This window comes from Sturnira hondurensis, unplaced genomic scaffold (assembly GCF_014824575.4).
Source record: "Sturnira hondurensis isolate 20B ecotype Veracruz unplaced genomic scaffold, ASM1482457v3 Scaffold0009719, whole genome shotgun sequence".
Lineage (NCBI taxonomy): Eukaryota > Metazoa > Chordata > Mammalia > Chiroptera > Phyllostomidae > Sturnira > Sturnira hondurensis.
In genome coordinates this window covers 15,026,167-15,042,489 of record NW_028082350.1, presented here as the reverse complement: position 1 = coordinate 15,042,489, position 16,323 = coordinate 15,026,167, and the positions used below count along the sequence as shown (strand labels likewise).

The window sequence follows — 16,323 nt, the reverse complement described above, 5'->3', positions numbered from 1 at the left end:
GCGTTTAACCCCCCAGATTCCAGCTACTGAACAGCTTACTGTTGCCTCGGAGCCCCGCCAACACCACAACAAACAGTCAGCACGCATTTTGTGTGCTGTACGTACGGGGCACTATGTTCTCAGTTTACAGTGAGTTACGGGCAAGGAGACGCCACGAAGACCCGAAGGAGGAGAAAGCGCACGGACAGCACCGTGCAGGTCTATGCAAACAGTGCACGCAAGTGACCCACCTGGTGCAAAGGGTCAGCCATGCCTGCTCTGGCGCTCCAAGGACGGGGACCATGGCAGGAATGATGGGCTGCAGAGGTGACAGAGACATCACTCGGGTGAGGGAGGTGGGGAAAGGGAGGGCACACAGGTGGGGGCAAAGGTATACAGGAAACCTCGGTACCTCCTCCTTCGTTCTGTGAACCTAAAACTGCTCTAAACGGTCATACTAATTAAAAAATCTGGAGGGGAAAAAGGACACATCCATGATCCTGAAGGAAGACTTTCAGCTGTCAATTACTGCTGGTCAAACAAATTGGTTATGTAACAAAAATCTAAACAATACAACTTCAAATCAACGTAAGAGATTTATATGAAAATTCAGACCAATTAGAAAATACGCAGTGTACTCAAGAATAAATAAAACATTTCCAAAAACTGATGACACACAGAACCATAAAATAAATATCAAACACTCTGCAAAGAGCCAGATTAACTTGATATCCACTACAGAAAGACAACTAACACCCTTGCAAAGGCTTAAAACTTCTGAACTGCACTTCTAACTAGCAGTCAGCCAAGGACAAAGTGACGATGGAGATGAGCTACGTCACTAATATTCCATATTAAAGTCACAGAATGCAGCCAAAGCTCAGCATCGCAAACGTAAAATCCCAGCGTAAAGACTTGAATACACATGCTAGATAGGACAAACTTAATTAGCTAGATGTCCGCCATAATGAATTGGGGAGGGAAAAAAACAGAAAAAGAGAAAGGAGGGAATAATAATACAGAAACTAATGAACTAAAACAAACAAAGCAGAGAGGATAAACAAAGTTAACATTAGTTTGATGAAAATACTAAGAAAACAGACAAATTTCTGCCAAGATTAATAGAGAAAAAAATGAAAGAATGATACTAGAAATGAAAGGCACAAAAGCATATAACTACACGTTGAGCAGGATTTGAGGGTAAAAGAATGCTATAAATGACTATGCCAATAAACTTGAAAACTTGGATTCAAAGAATAAACTTCTAGAAAATTACAATTTAGCAGGGCTCACTTAATTAGAAAAGAAGGCCCAAACTCCTGACTGTTAAGGAATCAGTCACTTAAAAAATGTTCCCACAGAGAAAATAACAGACTCGGGTGGTTTTATAGACAGATTCTGACAAGGTTTCTAATGACAAGGAGCAGCTCATTACACTTCCATGAAAGTGCTGGTTTGGAGAGACAGAGAAGGGGCCCTCACGAGGTCCTTTCAGGGACCATGTGTGCTCAGCACCAGCCCCAGCAAGAGCACGATGGCCCAGGAAAGTCCCAGGTCCATCTCTCTCACAAATGCAGATGCAAAATCCTCCGTGCACAGAATACGGGCAAACCAAAGCCAGCACTGCGCTAAAAACAGTGGGGACCAAGGTCACTAACTGTGCGACGCAAAGTTGGCTTCACATTGAACACGAACATTCCCCACTTTAAGGGATCCAGAGAACAAGCCAATACCTCCCAAGATGCATACACAATCAAATAAATTGCGATACCTATTAACAATTAAATTCAGAAAACTAGCAAACTAGAAACAGGAAGGCACTGCCTTTTCCGGAGATCCACCAAGTCTATCAGAAACATCTTTCTTTATGATGGAACGGTGGAAACTTCCTCTCAAAGTGAAGGCAAAGCCTGCCCACCTCACGGCTTCTTCTAGTCAGCTGAGCAGGGCAAGAAAAAAATGAAGAGGATGTGAACTGAGAAAATGAAAAGTTATCTGCAGCAGAAGTAACTGTCTAGTTGAAATGTTAAAAATTCCATAGACAAGTTATACAACTGATGAGAAAGTTTAGCAAGGTTGTTGAAAATAAAGTCTATGTACAAAATGGGTAAATTGCAGTTTTAAACACCAGCAACAAACTGATAAATTATCACTTAGAAATACACTACTTACAATATCAAAAAGGTAGGCACCTGAGAGCTAAGTTTAACAAAAGTCGAGTAAGACCTTTAGAAAGACATTTAAAAATAATAATTGTCCCTGCCAACCCTTCACCCTTTCCCCCTATTATCCCCTCCCCTCTCCCCTCTGGTCACTGTAGAAAGAAATTTTTAAGACTTTTAAAAAGACTTAACAATTGGAAAGGCGTATCACATTCAAGGATTGAGAGTCCAAAATCAGAGATAGCAATCCATGGCAATCCATTTCACTCTCAAATGATCCATGGATTTAATGTAATCTCGACTAAACTCTAATCAGAGTTGTTTTCCTAAATAAGTTAGTTCTCAAATATATACGAAAGAACACAAAACCCCAAGCACAGATGAGATTTTTCTGAAGACTAGAAGAAAACTTGATGAGCCACAGTAATAACGACAGACACACCACCACCTCGACCCATTCGGACGGCTATAATAAAAAATCAGAAAACAGCAAGCATCAGTGAGGAAGTGGAGAAATCAGGACCCTTGTACACAAGGCAGGCACGTAAAACGGTGTAGTCACTGTGGAGAACAGCACGGCGGTTGCTCAAAAAACCTCAGACAGGATCACTACGTGACCCGCAATCGACTTCGGGGTATGCGGGCAGAGGCCCCGAGAGCAGGGACTCCAGCAGGTGTTGGTACAACCACGTCCACAGCAGCACGACTCTCAACCACCAAGAGGTGGAAGCAACCTAAGCGCCCAGCGACACATGAGCGCATAAGCAAAATGCGGTACATATGCAGGGGGACCCCAAAACCGGAATTATCTTCCAGAGGGCAGGCCCCTCGTAGGACAGGCTTTTCCCACCAGGTGAGGGTTGTGGGAACGCATCTGGATCGGTGTACGAGCTGGCATGGTTGTAAGAAGCGGGTTTGCTCCGGTGAATTTTTTTTGAGGACTCTTCCAACGTGTTGGCCCACTCTACGATGGGCGATGTACGAGCGCAGCGCACCGGGCTGAGCGTTCAGCTGTTTGACCAAAACCAGCACGACCCCTGTGCCCCTCCCTCCCTGTTCACCGGATCTCACCCTGAGCAACTCTGTTTCCCTGGGCGAAAAACGTCCTCAGAGGGAAAGGTTTGGCCGATGTGGAGGAGGTGAAACAAAAAACCACAGGAGCACTGAAAGGTGCCCAAACCAATGAGTTCAAAAACTGTTTTGAACAGTCAAAAAAAATGTCTCGATAGGTGTACTGCATCAAATGGAGAGAACTTTGAAGCTGGCTGAAGTTTAAACATGTAAGAACGTACAATTTTTTGTAAGTAAATTCTGGTTTTATTCTGGGTTCCCCTCATACATACAATGGAATACTATTTAGCCTTAAAAAGAAAGGAAATTCTGGCGTGTGTTGTAACAGGGATCAGCCTTAAAAAGATCATACTAAATGAACTAAGCCAGTAGCAAAGGACCAACATTGTACGGTTCCACTCATGCAAGGTGCCCAGGGAGGTCAAAGTCAGAGACAGCAAGTGCACAGGGGCTGCCAGGGGCTGCCAGGGGCTGGGGAGGGAGGCAAAGGGGAGTTGGTGTTTCATGAACACAGTTTTCAGTCTGCAAGATGAGAGCCTGTGGACAAATGGCGGCGCTGGGAGCAGAACTGGAAGGTACTTAGTACCACTGGCCGGGACCCTTACGCGTGGTTTGGTGGTAAATCCTATGTTGCATGTACTGTACCCCAACTACACACATGCTGCACTTTAGGACGTTTAAGGGAGGATCAGGACCACACTCTGGGGAGTGTGGGGTGCCCTGGAGAGGATTTCCTGCTTCCTGGGAGTGGCTGGAAGGGGCATCAATGCGAAAAGTGGAAAGATGGGCATGGCTGCGAGTCGGGTCAGCCATCGGAGGCTACAGAGGAAAACCTTGTGCCTCATCCTCTGCGCTGCTGCTCAGTTGCCAACCTGTCCTCAAACTGAGGTCTGGGCTCAGCCATAAACATCCTGGAAAAACTGCGGAGTGGACTTGACCCCCCTTCTCTGCATATTAGAACCGGCCAGTCCCTGGCACCCTAGCCAGCAACCCATCCTCGGCAGGAGAGAATCACACGGTGGTTCGGGCTTTTACAGACCCTCCCTCTCTGCTCCCTCCCCAGCACAGTGTGGGCTGGTACCCGGATGTGGCTCTCCAACTGCAGCCGTTCTGCCCTGGTAAGGGCCTTCTGTTCTCCACGACAGGACAAGCCTCTGGCTCACAGGGTGAGGCTGCAGGCCAGAATCCACCAGCACTGAGAAGACAGACCCTGCAGGTCCCCCAGAGCAGCCCGAGACCGGCCGGTTTGTGGGGAAACGCCATCAGAGTGCTGATTCACGGTGGGTTTGTTACATCCAAAAACAGGCATTTTTCCCCCATGAACTGCTCCCCAGTCTACACTCCTCCTGTACCTGTGGTAGAGATTTCAAGATTAGTTTACAATAACCTGTTTGTCAAGCCAGCCCCGCACCTCCAGTGAGCGCCCCTGGCGCCTGTCATCTCTGGCAGCTGTGACAGCGCCGCGGACCTGATGATATTCTCCCAATCCCTGCACCACAGGGCCCCACTGGCTGTGTTGTGCTGTTGCTCACATGAAACACTGGTAGGTGTTAGGAAGTCGCCCGTACATCTTCCTTGCTGACAATTCTGGACTACGCCACAGGCTGGTTAAAGAGCACACCAACCAAAAAACCGTTCCTGGTTGCAGCAAGACAGGAGACGAGGCACAGAAGTGCAGTCTGTTATTCTTCACGTGGGTGATTTATTTACAAGACTTGGATTTCAGGGAACTAGCTCCTGGTCCTTAAGGCTAGAATTGCCCTTAAAATGAAAACATCAAGCGACTTAGTGCCCTAATTAGTGGCAAGCAGGGGCAAGCCCCTGTGAAACTCCAGGCAGTACACATCCCTTGCCTTCGGGCACCCTTTCCACTCTCTAAGGAATCACGCGATCATTTTAAATGCCTTAGCTAGCGACTGTCTGCAAGTCCACTGGCCCCTGGCTATGTCTTCTGAGTTGGAACTTGAAGTAATCCGAGCAGTTTACTGCTGTCGTCTTATCTCATCTGCTTTGAAGGACACTTTCGGGCTGTTTTCACGAAACCATCTCGTTCAAAACAGTTCTTCCTGAAGGGTTTGGGGACGAAGCAGAAACCGCCCTTGTGGGACACCCCGTGGTGCTCCAGGCTCCAGCCCCTCTGCTCCATAAACAGACATCTGACACACGGGCCTGAGCACCACCTCAGCCCCTGCGCAGGGCCCACCTCCCTGGGGGACGTCCCGTCCGACACACACAGCTCTGAGGGCTCCGGGGCTGCGTGCTGTCACCGTCACCATGTGCGTGGTCCCACGCAGGGCCTGAGTTTAAACGGCCCCTTTCCAGGTGACCATGCAGTGTCTTTAGATGCCTCCTGCTTCTTTCCCAGGCAAGTCTCACCTCCCCGCCCCGGGCTTCCACCACCACCTCCATGCCAATTATCCTCACACATCTGCAGTGACCAGTGGGCTCCCAATGTCAGACTAGTCCCACCGGTGACCTCACGGAGGAACACCACCCACACACCCAGAAACAGGGCTGCGTCTGCCCACCTCACGCTGGGCCTCCTCCACGTCCTGTCCCTGGACCTCCCTGCTCCCTCCCCGTCACCTAACCAGACCCAGGGCCTGCAGTCACACAGTCACCTTCCCAACAGCCCTGGACTCTGCTGCTCCTACAAACACTGCCGCCCCCGAGGCCAGCCCTCGCTCCCGCTCGGCTCCATGCTGGCAAGCCCTCCCTGAAACCCTGATGCTAAGGGCTGTGGAGAGCCTCAAGGTCAAGGGGGGAGCCCAGAGAGGCTGCCCCCAGACGCCAGTGAGAAAACGGGTGGGGGCAGAAGGAGTAAACGCAGCTCCCACGAGGGGAAGTGGCGGCAAAGCCCAGTGTGAACAAGGCCCAGAAAACTCACCGCCCCCACCAAGGGCAATCTGATAAGGGGCTGGGATGGAAAGGGGTGTGTGTGTTGGGGGGGCAAGAGACGTGCTGAGGCTGGGAGCAAGTTCTGAAACAAGCCCGTTCTGGATCTCTTTCCTGCCCCTCTCCCTCCCTCCCCACTGCCCTTGCCTCAGCCAGCATCTCCACCGTCTGGGGTCATCCCACCCGGCTCATCCTGCAGGCTGGAGTCCCCTCCTAAGCAGCTCTGCCCAGCCCCCCGCCCCTGAAGGCCCTGTGAGCACTGGACTGTGTCTTGTTTTGGGCCGTTTCTTAGATGCTGAGAACGGTGCCAGGGGCACAGTACAAACTCAGTAAATATTTCCTGACTGAAGGACTTGGATGTGCCCTCAGGGTCTCCTCCACAAACACTGTTTATGAGACCCCCAGCCCACAGAACTTTCCAGAGCTCACTCCTCCAGCATCCCCATACGAAGCCCCTTCCCCCACCGGCGTACTGGCCGTGAGCCGGGTGCTCCACCCTGGTCCTGGGCACTGTCCCCGAAGCTCTGCTCCCCGTGTCTCCTGCTCTGCTGCCTTGGACACGGGCAGGGACCAATTCATCACAAAAGGAAGGATTTAACCAGGTCTCCCAGTCACTCCCAAGCCCCCAGATGGGGAGCTGTGGATGGGTTATGCTGTTTTCTGATGGGCTGTGTGGGCACCTACGTTACTGGCTGAATTTACATAATTTCCAGAGTAGTTCTTTGCAGGTGGATAGGTAGCTAATTGGATCACAAATACTCAATTTTGTCATCCAGTTACTGAAATGGATTATGAGGAAGACTAACTCAGGTGAATTAGTCTTCATTAACTAATGAAGAAACTCACCCGTTATTCTATAGTTGACAATAATGGCTTGATAAAAATCAATTCCTCCAAAAAAGAAAGACATGACCAAATCACGTTATGCATCTGGGGACGTCACCAGAAAAGTCACAAATAGAGGTGGTCTGGGCCCTTTTTTCTGATTCCATTCATTCCTTCATTTAGTTTCTCCCTACGCTTTTTCACGTGCTAGGCACATTTCTAAAGGCGGCAAACACAGCATCTCGCAGTCGCAGTTGTCGCAGCAGGGGAGGAGCACCTCCCCCAAAGTGTGCGTGGCCACGCACCGCAGAGTGTGGCTGGACTCACAGCTAACTCGCTGTATGGCATTTTTCGTTCGCATCCTACGTCACAGAATTTTAAAAGATTTAAAATGACATCACACTACTTACATCCAAAACTTGATATTAAAGAATGTGCAGACTTATCCTCATACAGACGCTAAGCATGCCGGGAAAATATGGCAATGCAGTTCATTTTTACGAAACACCACCAACATTCAGACAGAGAGTGCACACTTCGGAAAGCAAGGAGGAGGAGAGGCCTTTGGGAGGGGCAGGCGGCGGCGAGAGGAGGATGTCACCGGACACATACAATCGAGGACACCTATCTGTCCATATAGCATGTGCTGGGACGGGGACTCTACAAGCTAGCCCCTCCCCCCACCTCCTGAAAAGAAAAGAGCATCAGAAAAAAAAAACACAGAGAAAGATTCTGGAACTGAGTGAGGCTGTCAGAATGGCGTGACCAACCCGTCCCCTACCTGCCCTGTCTGGTAGTGCCGGGCAAACTGGCTGACCACGCGGTAGTCGTTGGCAAAGTACTCCATCAGAACAGAGGGAACCTCAGCGAAATCAGTGGGGCACCTGGTCCCTAAAATGAGGGAAAATGAAAGAAAAAGTTGGCAAAAATCAAATCAACATATTTACCTTACTTTTTATGTGTTCTTTTAAAATTTTTATTTGTACTTCTGATGAACTATGATAAGTTTTAATTCATTAAATCAATATTTTATTTCTATAAAATCAATGCACATATTTGCATAAAAGTTTATTATAATCCTACATATTTTCCTGTATATCAAAAGTAAAAGAAAATATTTGCACAGCTGGATAAAACACCCTATAAAGTCATGAGTCAAACCCCCCTCTACAAACAGGCCTGTCTTCAGCTACACTGGGCTGTACATGAAATGCACATTAAACCATCCGACATTTAACATAGCATTTGTATTTAATTCACTGGGTTCCACCACCAAAAGCTTCCATCTATCATTTCTTTTAAAAGAACTTTATTTTATCCACTGATTGTTTCTTGCAACAAAGTCAACCCTCAGTGCAGAGAGAAAGCAAGAGTCCTCAAAGCACCAAATCCTGTAAGGACTCCTCTGGGGACACTTCTGCCTGGCCCTTCCACAGTCCTCCCTTATCCCCCCCCCCCCCACCTACTGTGTGCGTGAAGTTGGTTAAGGAGGAGGGGACAATGAGCAGAGGTCGAAGGCTGCTCAAACCGGACAGCATGCCGCACAGACGGCAGGACCGAGAGGAAGGTCCACAGTGTCACCAAGCGCGGCCACAGGTTGGCACGAAAGACTGACTTTGCACAGGGGGAAGTATAAGAAAAATAAAAAGTAATGTACCACACTTTTTAAACATGCTTTTACTATGTTTTCCAACTGACTTTGGGAAAAAGGCAACATGCATTCATTCACTTACTCTGTGCTAGACACTAAGAAGATACATATTAATGAGGGGGGACCCAAAAAACCCAGAATCTATTTGCAAAAAATTGTGTGTTCATTCTTACACAGTTAAACTTCAGTCAGCTTCAAAGTGCTCTCCACTGGGCAAGATACCTACTGAGACTTTGTTCCACTGCTCAAAACGTGCTCTGAACTCACCAACTTCGATACCTTTGAGTGCCTGTTTTCTGTTTCATCTCTTCCACATGGGCAGAACATTTCCTTTTAAGGACTTTTTTCATCAGGGAAACAAAAGAGTCACCCAGGGTGATGTCAGATGAATAGGGAGTGTGGGGCACAGGGGTCATGCCATTTTTGGTCAAAAACTGCTGAACACTCAGCATGATGTGGGCAGACATGCTTGTAAATCACCCATCGTGAAATGGGCAAACACATTAAGTCTTCAAGAACAATTCACTGAGGCCAAATGCAGCCTCTCACAACATCGCCAGCTGGTCCACTGATCCAGATGGGGCCCTAGAACACTCACTTAGCAGGGGAAGCCTGTACTCCAAGGGGTCGCCCTCCAGAAGATACTTCTGGGGTTTTCTCGGGTCCCCCCTCATATCCGCATGCACACAGAGCCTCACCTCAAATTTATGAAGCACAAAATGTAAAATGGCACAAACTCAGCAGACAACTGAGCTTACCCCTCAGTGAGAAGTGTCAGCAAGAAGAAAAGAGTGTGAGGGACTGGGGTGCACAACAATTGAGAGGACAAGACCAGGTGACCTGAGGTCAGTGACCACAGGACAACGGACCGAATGGTCAGACTCCCTACATAAAGAGCTTTCTTCCCACTCAAAGTGAAACGCAAGCTTTCAAAGAGCCGTGTGGAAGGGAGGTGCCCTCTCCGGGGCTCACCGGTCACGTGCTGGTAGCGAGTCCGCCCCAGCATGGAGTGCATGGCGTGCCCCATCTCGTGGAAGAGGTTCTCCATCATCCCCGGCGTCAGCAGAGTCGGCGAACTCCTCGAGGAGTGGGGGAGGTTCAGCATGAGGACCACGACAGGGAGCTGATAGTGTCCGTCCTCCGTCCGCCTGCCCCCGCGGATCGTGAAGTGGCAGTCCTTGGACAGTCGGAGAACATAACACAAGGCAGCGTCAGGCAGGCAGTGCGAAGGGTAGAACAGTCTCAATGAATGCAACACCGCATCGAAATGTGCTCAAGTTCAAATTTTAACTCTACTCTTATTCTGTGTAGTTACAGACACAAGTTTTTCCCAGTCCTTTGTTGTGCTAAAATGTTATCTTTTAAAACCACCAACATGCCTTGAGCTCATGTTGATTAATTCAGGCACTTCAAAATCATGTGCCGAGCAGACACTGCACTGTATGCTGGGAACGCTGCCCTACGGAGCAGAGGTCCACGCCCCCCAGATGTGCACAAGCGGACAGGAAGCGCAGACACCGAGCCCCTGAGAACAGAGAACTAATGCACACTGAGCCCCTTCAGGGAGCGAGGAGACACCCTCCACACCCCTTGTCTTCACCACTCGGAAGCGGTGAGCTCTCACCTCGCACAAAGCCAAGGGGTCTGAGCAGCTTGTGGAACAGACTGAGATCCACTCGCGTTTATTGCTCATTCTTCACAACAACTCACAAGGCAGATCAGAAAACTGGGGACGCTGCCAAGCACCCAAGCACGCTCGGCTAGGCTAGCTGCCTCCCTCCCGGACGGGAACCCGGATGGACTCCAGGAGCCAGTGTTTCTCACCACGGGCCTGCACTCCGCCAGCCGTGCAGGCAGACAGGGAGAACCCAGGACTCGGGTGACGGAGACCCTGGCCCACCTTGCACGCTGACTGGGGTGCCCATACGAGCTTCCTCTCTACCGTGTCAGACCCCAGAGCAGCTGTGCAGACTTTGTAGGCTCCCGCCTAAGGAAATGCTTTGACACAGTGCACCACTGTTCAAATACAGGGGCTGTTACTTCTGTTACGACTGGTAACCCAAACTCTTCACACTGCCCATGAAGTGCGCGGACACCATGGAAGATGCCTGACCAGCCAGCAGGCACTACAGCAGAGGAAGGAGCCTCATGTGTTCCACATGGGAGTGAATTGGTGGTGGGTGAGGTTTACGGAGACACACACGGGAAGCAGTTCCTCCTGAGGGGCAGTCTGGCCTTCTACGATTTTAGCTGTCAGCACACAGCCATGGTCCGAAAGTGTCGGATAGGCAATTCCAAAGGCAAACAATTCCTTGGTTCCACACGGCATGCAGTCTGACGCCAAAGGGCCCCACTCACCGCCCCACCCCAACCTCCAGGAGTGGGAGCCGCCCCTGGGCTGTGACTCTTTGCCATCCCACCACCGCCCCCAGTCACTCAGTGGCGTCTCAGGGGTCAGATCGGTTGTCAGAGTGAGAGAGACCACATTTACCCAAGTTTTGGTACAGCGTGTGGTTTAACTGACCTGTTCTACTGCTGGTTGTGGTTCACCTCTCACCACGAATCCAACTGCATCCCAGGTATGTATGTATAGCACCAAATGCAGCATAGCTAGGGTTCGGTACTGCCTGTGGTTTCAGGCCTCCACTGGGGTCCTGGAACGTGCCCCCCACAGACAAGGGGGCTACTGTACCTTCTGCAATGTCCAACCAGGCCCACTGATGACAGTGGGAAGTGACCAGGAGCTGGGGCTCTGGTCACAATGTCCGGCTCAAATCCTAGCACTTCCAGCTGTGTGATGCAGGGCGAGGAACTCAACTTCTCTGGCCTCAGTTTCCTCATAATGTTAGTGTCTAGTTCCAAAGGTTGAGGTGAATATTCAAGAATAGGAAACGACATAAAAAGGCTAACGAAGTGTCGGCTATCACTATTACTATCATTATTATGGTGACCCGGATAAAAGTCACAGGCACAGATGCATGTGATGGTTTTCATACTGTTTCTTTTTTAATTCTATGCTAATTTCAAATTTGTATCTTTAGTAACTATCATTAATGCCCTCTAATCAGGGGACTACACCGAAACGCGGCCTAAAGCTCACACTGATATAAATGAGCTGCTGACCACTCCCAGGGGACCCAGTCACGGACGAAGCGTCACCTGGTGCGGCTTGCCAGCCCGCTGGAAGAAGTCGCAGTAGATGTGGCCCAACAGTCCCTCTTCGTCGTGCACCACGGCCTGGAAAAGACAGCTGCAGTTTAACCAAGAGAGTTCACGAGAGACTCTGCACGTGTGAGAACACCCCCAACACCAGCACCTACACGCGTTGTGGCAGAGGGAGTTTGCAGGTGTGAGGTGTGGCAGTTCCTCTTGTGTATCACTGTGCATTAATGGTTGCGTTATTTCCCATACAAATGACTGCAGCCTGTGTGTGCCCCGCCCAGGGACAAGTCACGCACAGCGGCAGACACTGACATTTCGGCACTTTCTCCCTCCCAAGCTGTCTGGAGACAGGGCCTGGTTTCTCCTCGCCAGAAGTGGCTGTTGGGGGTTTCTGAGAAGTGGGACTAAGGGGAGACCCACTCGGTCCGGGCGAAGCTACTTGAAGATGTGAGCGCTGCTGCCCGATGGCCAACCCCCCGATAAAGCGAGAAGACCTGCTGTGCACTGGGATGCTTACCAGCTTTCGAACATCTTCACACCACACCTCGCCCCTCGCAGGCGGCTCTGCGTACAACGAAATCCCAAACAGTCTGTTAAACAAAATGTTGAGGCCTTCCATGCACGCGCCAAGGGAGAAAAACGGGCAGTATAAGCTGGGCTCGATATTATACCTAGGAGGAAGAACAGAGGTCAAAAGGCATTTTGGTTAAGAAAAGCATTCAGTTTCTTAAGGTAAATTCAGAGAGCTTTTCATTCAAAATTTAGAATCATATTAGCGATGTAAAATGAATGAAGACATAAAGGTATGTTTCTATCTTTCGAGGGGACGTCAGACTCCGTTTCCCTCAGAATAGCAGTGTGAACAGTACTAGCCGTACGTAAGGAAGGCAGGCGCACCCTCCCTTCAGGCCCACCGACTCGGTCAAGCAGTCTGTCGATTTCAACGAATCACACTGTGCACAGTTTCTATTCTACATGTACTTACACACGAGATCTCATCAACTTGAGCTACAGTGGCAAACTTGACTTTATGAAATGTGTCACGGTCCAAAGAATTGTGACTTAAATCACATAAATATTAAAGAAACACATACAAACTGTTTCTTTTCTTTGTATGGGACATACAAAGTCAACTGAAAATTCATATCTGATAAAACATTTTTAATGGAAAAATCTCTGTAATATAAACAATTAAATCTTAATGTGTTTGTTTTACCGTTATACATCAAGGTACACCTATAATGCGTGATATGAATATTCATCTGAGTCACTAAACCAAGCCAAACTTTAGAACCGAAGTCAGAAAGGACGGTTCCAGAATGATGGTTAAGTACCTGTTCTAGCTTCACTTTCTGGAACTAACAAACCAGGGACACGCAAATTAAACATGCACAGACTCACACTCATTACTAAATGGGTGACTGGATTTAGTGAGTGAGCATGAGCTGCATCACAAATGAGATTCTGGCTACAGAAACCCACAGGTGTACAACTTAGTCTCCACCAATTTTTTAAAACATGGGATCTCTGTGTTGAAAGATACACGGGTAGCCCGCTGCCCGGTGCCTCACTCACTCATGCAGGTGGTTGGCAAACCAGCTGCAGTTGCAGGTAAGGAGTGGGCGAGCCTGTCTCCCAGCAGCTCGCGGTGAACGAGGCCGAGACGCGAGCTGACCACACTGCCTCCCGCGCCCCGTGCAGTGGGTGGGGCGGTGCTCCATGGACACTGGACGGAGGGACTGGACGGCAGGGAACTGCGTGTGGTGATGTGCGCTCTCTCCTTGTGTGAGAGAGGGACGGGGAAACGGAGCTCACTGCTAAGTCTTCACAAGGCTAAGGAGATGGAGAAGTGCCCGGTGAGCAAGGAAAGGAGTGGGCGACGAGAAAGTGGGGAACAGGAAGTTGATGGCATGCACCGAAGAAAAAAATTTAGGAAACGCTGAGCCGAATCAAAGCCTGCAGAGGCGAGGGGCGTGGGGAGCTGACACAGTGACTGTTTCACAGTGACTGCGTTTCACTACCGGCAGGTGGCTGACGGCTCGCGAAGGCCAGTCTGAGAGACTGGCAGGCCACAAATCCAGAGATTAGGATCCGGACTATGCTGGGGGAGGGTTGGCAAAAAGAACTACAATCTCTCCCAGAGTCCTGTGAGGGGTAATTATTCGTGTTTTACGATAAGGGTTATCTTGGGTCCTTTGCAGGAAATGGGAAGAAGTTAACAGAAAGGAGGAGATTAATGGTACATTACAAAGAGTCGATGGAGCAAGCCCTGCAATGGTTTGCGATAATATTATCTTCTATTTGCTCAGCGCTTTATAAATGCAAAGCACTTTCACATCCAGAGCTTTCATGTTCCTTACGTGGTTCTTTGAGACAGGAGGAACACAAATCATTACTCAGTTTTACTTGAGGAAACTGAGGCTCAAACAGGCTCCGGACTGTGCAGAGTAGCCTGGGGGAGGTGACCTGCATCTGAATTAAAACTCCTGGAGGTCTCGATTACTGCTTCTGCGCTTGGAGCCAGCGCTTGGCCTGTTGGGGCCTCAATTTCCTTGCCAGGAGAATGGGGATATTACTTCCCAGATGTGACTGGTGAACCAATACACACACACAAGGAGCTGGCCTGATGCCGGGAGACAGGCAGGCGCTCTACAAATCGCCCCGACTCTGTGAAGGGGCTCAGGCCCACACAGCGAGTGAGCACTCACTCCTGGACGCCTGACCACTCCCGGGCAGGAGGTGCTGCAGCCACTGAGAACGGTTCTGCCCGAAATCAGGGAATGGAGCACATTCCCTGGGCACAGAGCCCAGGGAATCAGGGCACAGAGCACTGGGGAGCAATGGTGAGGCTGTGGCCGATCCCACCTGCCAGGAGGCCTAGGGCCTGAATGTGTAGATCAGGGAGAGCTGCTCGGAGGAGGGCGCATCTGAGGCGGACATGGGAAAGTGAGTTCCCTGGCTGAGGGAGGGGCGTTCGGGATGAGAGAGCACTGGCAAAGGCTCACGGGCATGACAGCGAACAGGGCACACAAGCTCACTCAAGCAAAGATTGCCTGCTACCTGACTCAGCCGCCTCCAAGCGAGGAGGTGATCACACGCACCTGCACGCTCCACCACGCCCTCAGAGACTCTCACGCGTGGGAAGTAACTCCCTCCCTGAAGAGCAGCCAGAGTGGGAGAAGGCTCAGAGACTGCAAGAGATTCAAAGAGCCTGAAGTCCTGGCCAGCAGCAACCAGCCGGGCCTGAGACCCCTGCAGGGCAGTCCCGTCCGACACGCCAGTCAGGAGGCAGCGCCTGGCCAAGGGGGCCCTGCCTTTTCACAGGCGTCTTCAGCACAGCGTGGCGAGATCCAGCGTCTGTCTCCGGGGCCCCAGGGCCTGGAGCCCCATGAGGATGCTCACCAGTGGCCACCTGAGCTCAGGACACAGCTGCCCCCCGCCTGGTCGGAGCTGGTCAGCGCTGGGACAGTCTCCACACCCACCCGTGCCCCCCGGGGGGGAAAGCCTGGGCCTGTGGCTCCTTCGCCCACCAGTTCCTTACGCACAGAATCCAGACATCAAAGCCCCTCCCCCATCGGTCACTTGGGGGGGGGGTGGCGAACAACAGGAAAGCACTGAACCCAATGGCAGATCACAGCCGCAGCCCAATGGGAGGAGACGCTTCTGTGTATTTTCAGGACTTCACCTCACTGCCAGCCCCTCCCGTTTCACAACCGAGCTCTGCTACCTCTGTAGAGACGCTGCTGCACTGATTTGAATGTGGAAAGAAGCCTTCGACTGCTCTTCCTCAGAAAGAAACAAGAAGAGAACCACTGTGATCCACCACCGTTGCTAAAGGAAGTTTAGTAAACGCTCTGCTCTTTGTTCTGCTTACAGCTGTGCTACATGCGGGCTTACAGATTTTCAGTTTCAAACTAGATACATTATAATCAACATGGTAAAGCGGTATAACCATGTCTCATTAAGAACAACAGAATTTACTAATGTCCCCAAATCCTTACTTGCCTGATAGGAGGAATACTATCAGGCAAGTAAGTACAGAAATAGCCGATGGGAGACTTTCAGCTAAAGGATTCTTTGTTGTAACTGAGTTTTGTTTCTCTCTGAAGTCAGTGCATCACACTGAGGCGCACGCTGTGAGTCAGACTTGTTTCAACTCCCGATGCACCTGGAGTGAAGGTGAGGAGCGAACGTGGGCGCAGCTCCCAGAAACGCTGGCACTGGACTCGGTGAGCACACGAACCCAGTCTGGCCCGAGAGTGAGGGCCAGCGAGAGAGGGGCGGCCTGTCTGCCGACGAGGGAACGTGCGCAGGAGCGAGAACGCGGACTCAGCAAGGCTGCACAGGGGACAACGCTGGCAGAGACGCCGTTTTTAACTTTATCAAAACAAAAGAAAAAAGACTGTTTTTGGCATCAGGAATGATTGTCTAAGCATGATGATAATGTGATTACTGGGTGGCATTTTGCATTATTTAGTCTGCAAAGCCGCAGGGAAAGCTACTGTTTCATCTGGTTACAGAACGGGAGAGGCGCGCTGAGAGAACTGAGTGTGGCTGGAAGCCTGTTTACCCTTCAGG

At 50.3% G+C, this 16,323-nt stretch overlaps 1 protein-coding gene across 1 annotated transcript in view; it reads right to left on the bottom strand.

The window, feature by feature from the left end:
* Positions 1 to 16,323, bottom strand: part of MIPEP (mitochondrial intermediate peptidase) — a 94,098-nt gene that overhangs the window by 45,242 nt on the left and 32,533 nt on the right. Inside the window, exons 11-14 of the mRNA XM_037057632.1 lie at positions 12,263 to 12,416; positions 11,743 to 11,820; positions 9,556 to 9,760; positions 7,714 to 7,823 (exon numbers count right to left, since the gene is read on the bottom strand). Coding sequence (XP_036913527.1) covers positions 7,714 to 7,823; positions 9,556 to 9,760; positions 11,743 to 11,820; positions 12,263 to 12,416 — 547 coding nt within the window. The remainder of the gene's footprint in view (positions 1 to 7,713; positions 7,824 to 9,555; positions 9,761 to 11,742; positions 11,821 to 12,262; positions 12,417 to 16,323) is intronic.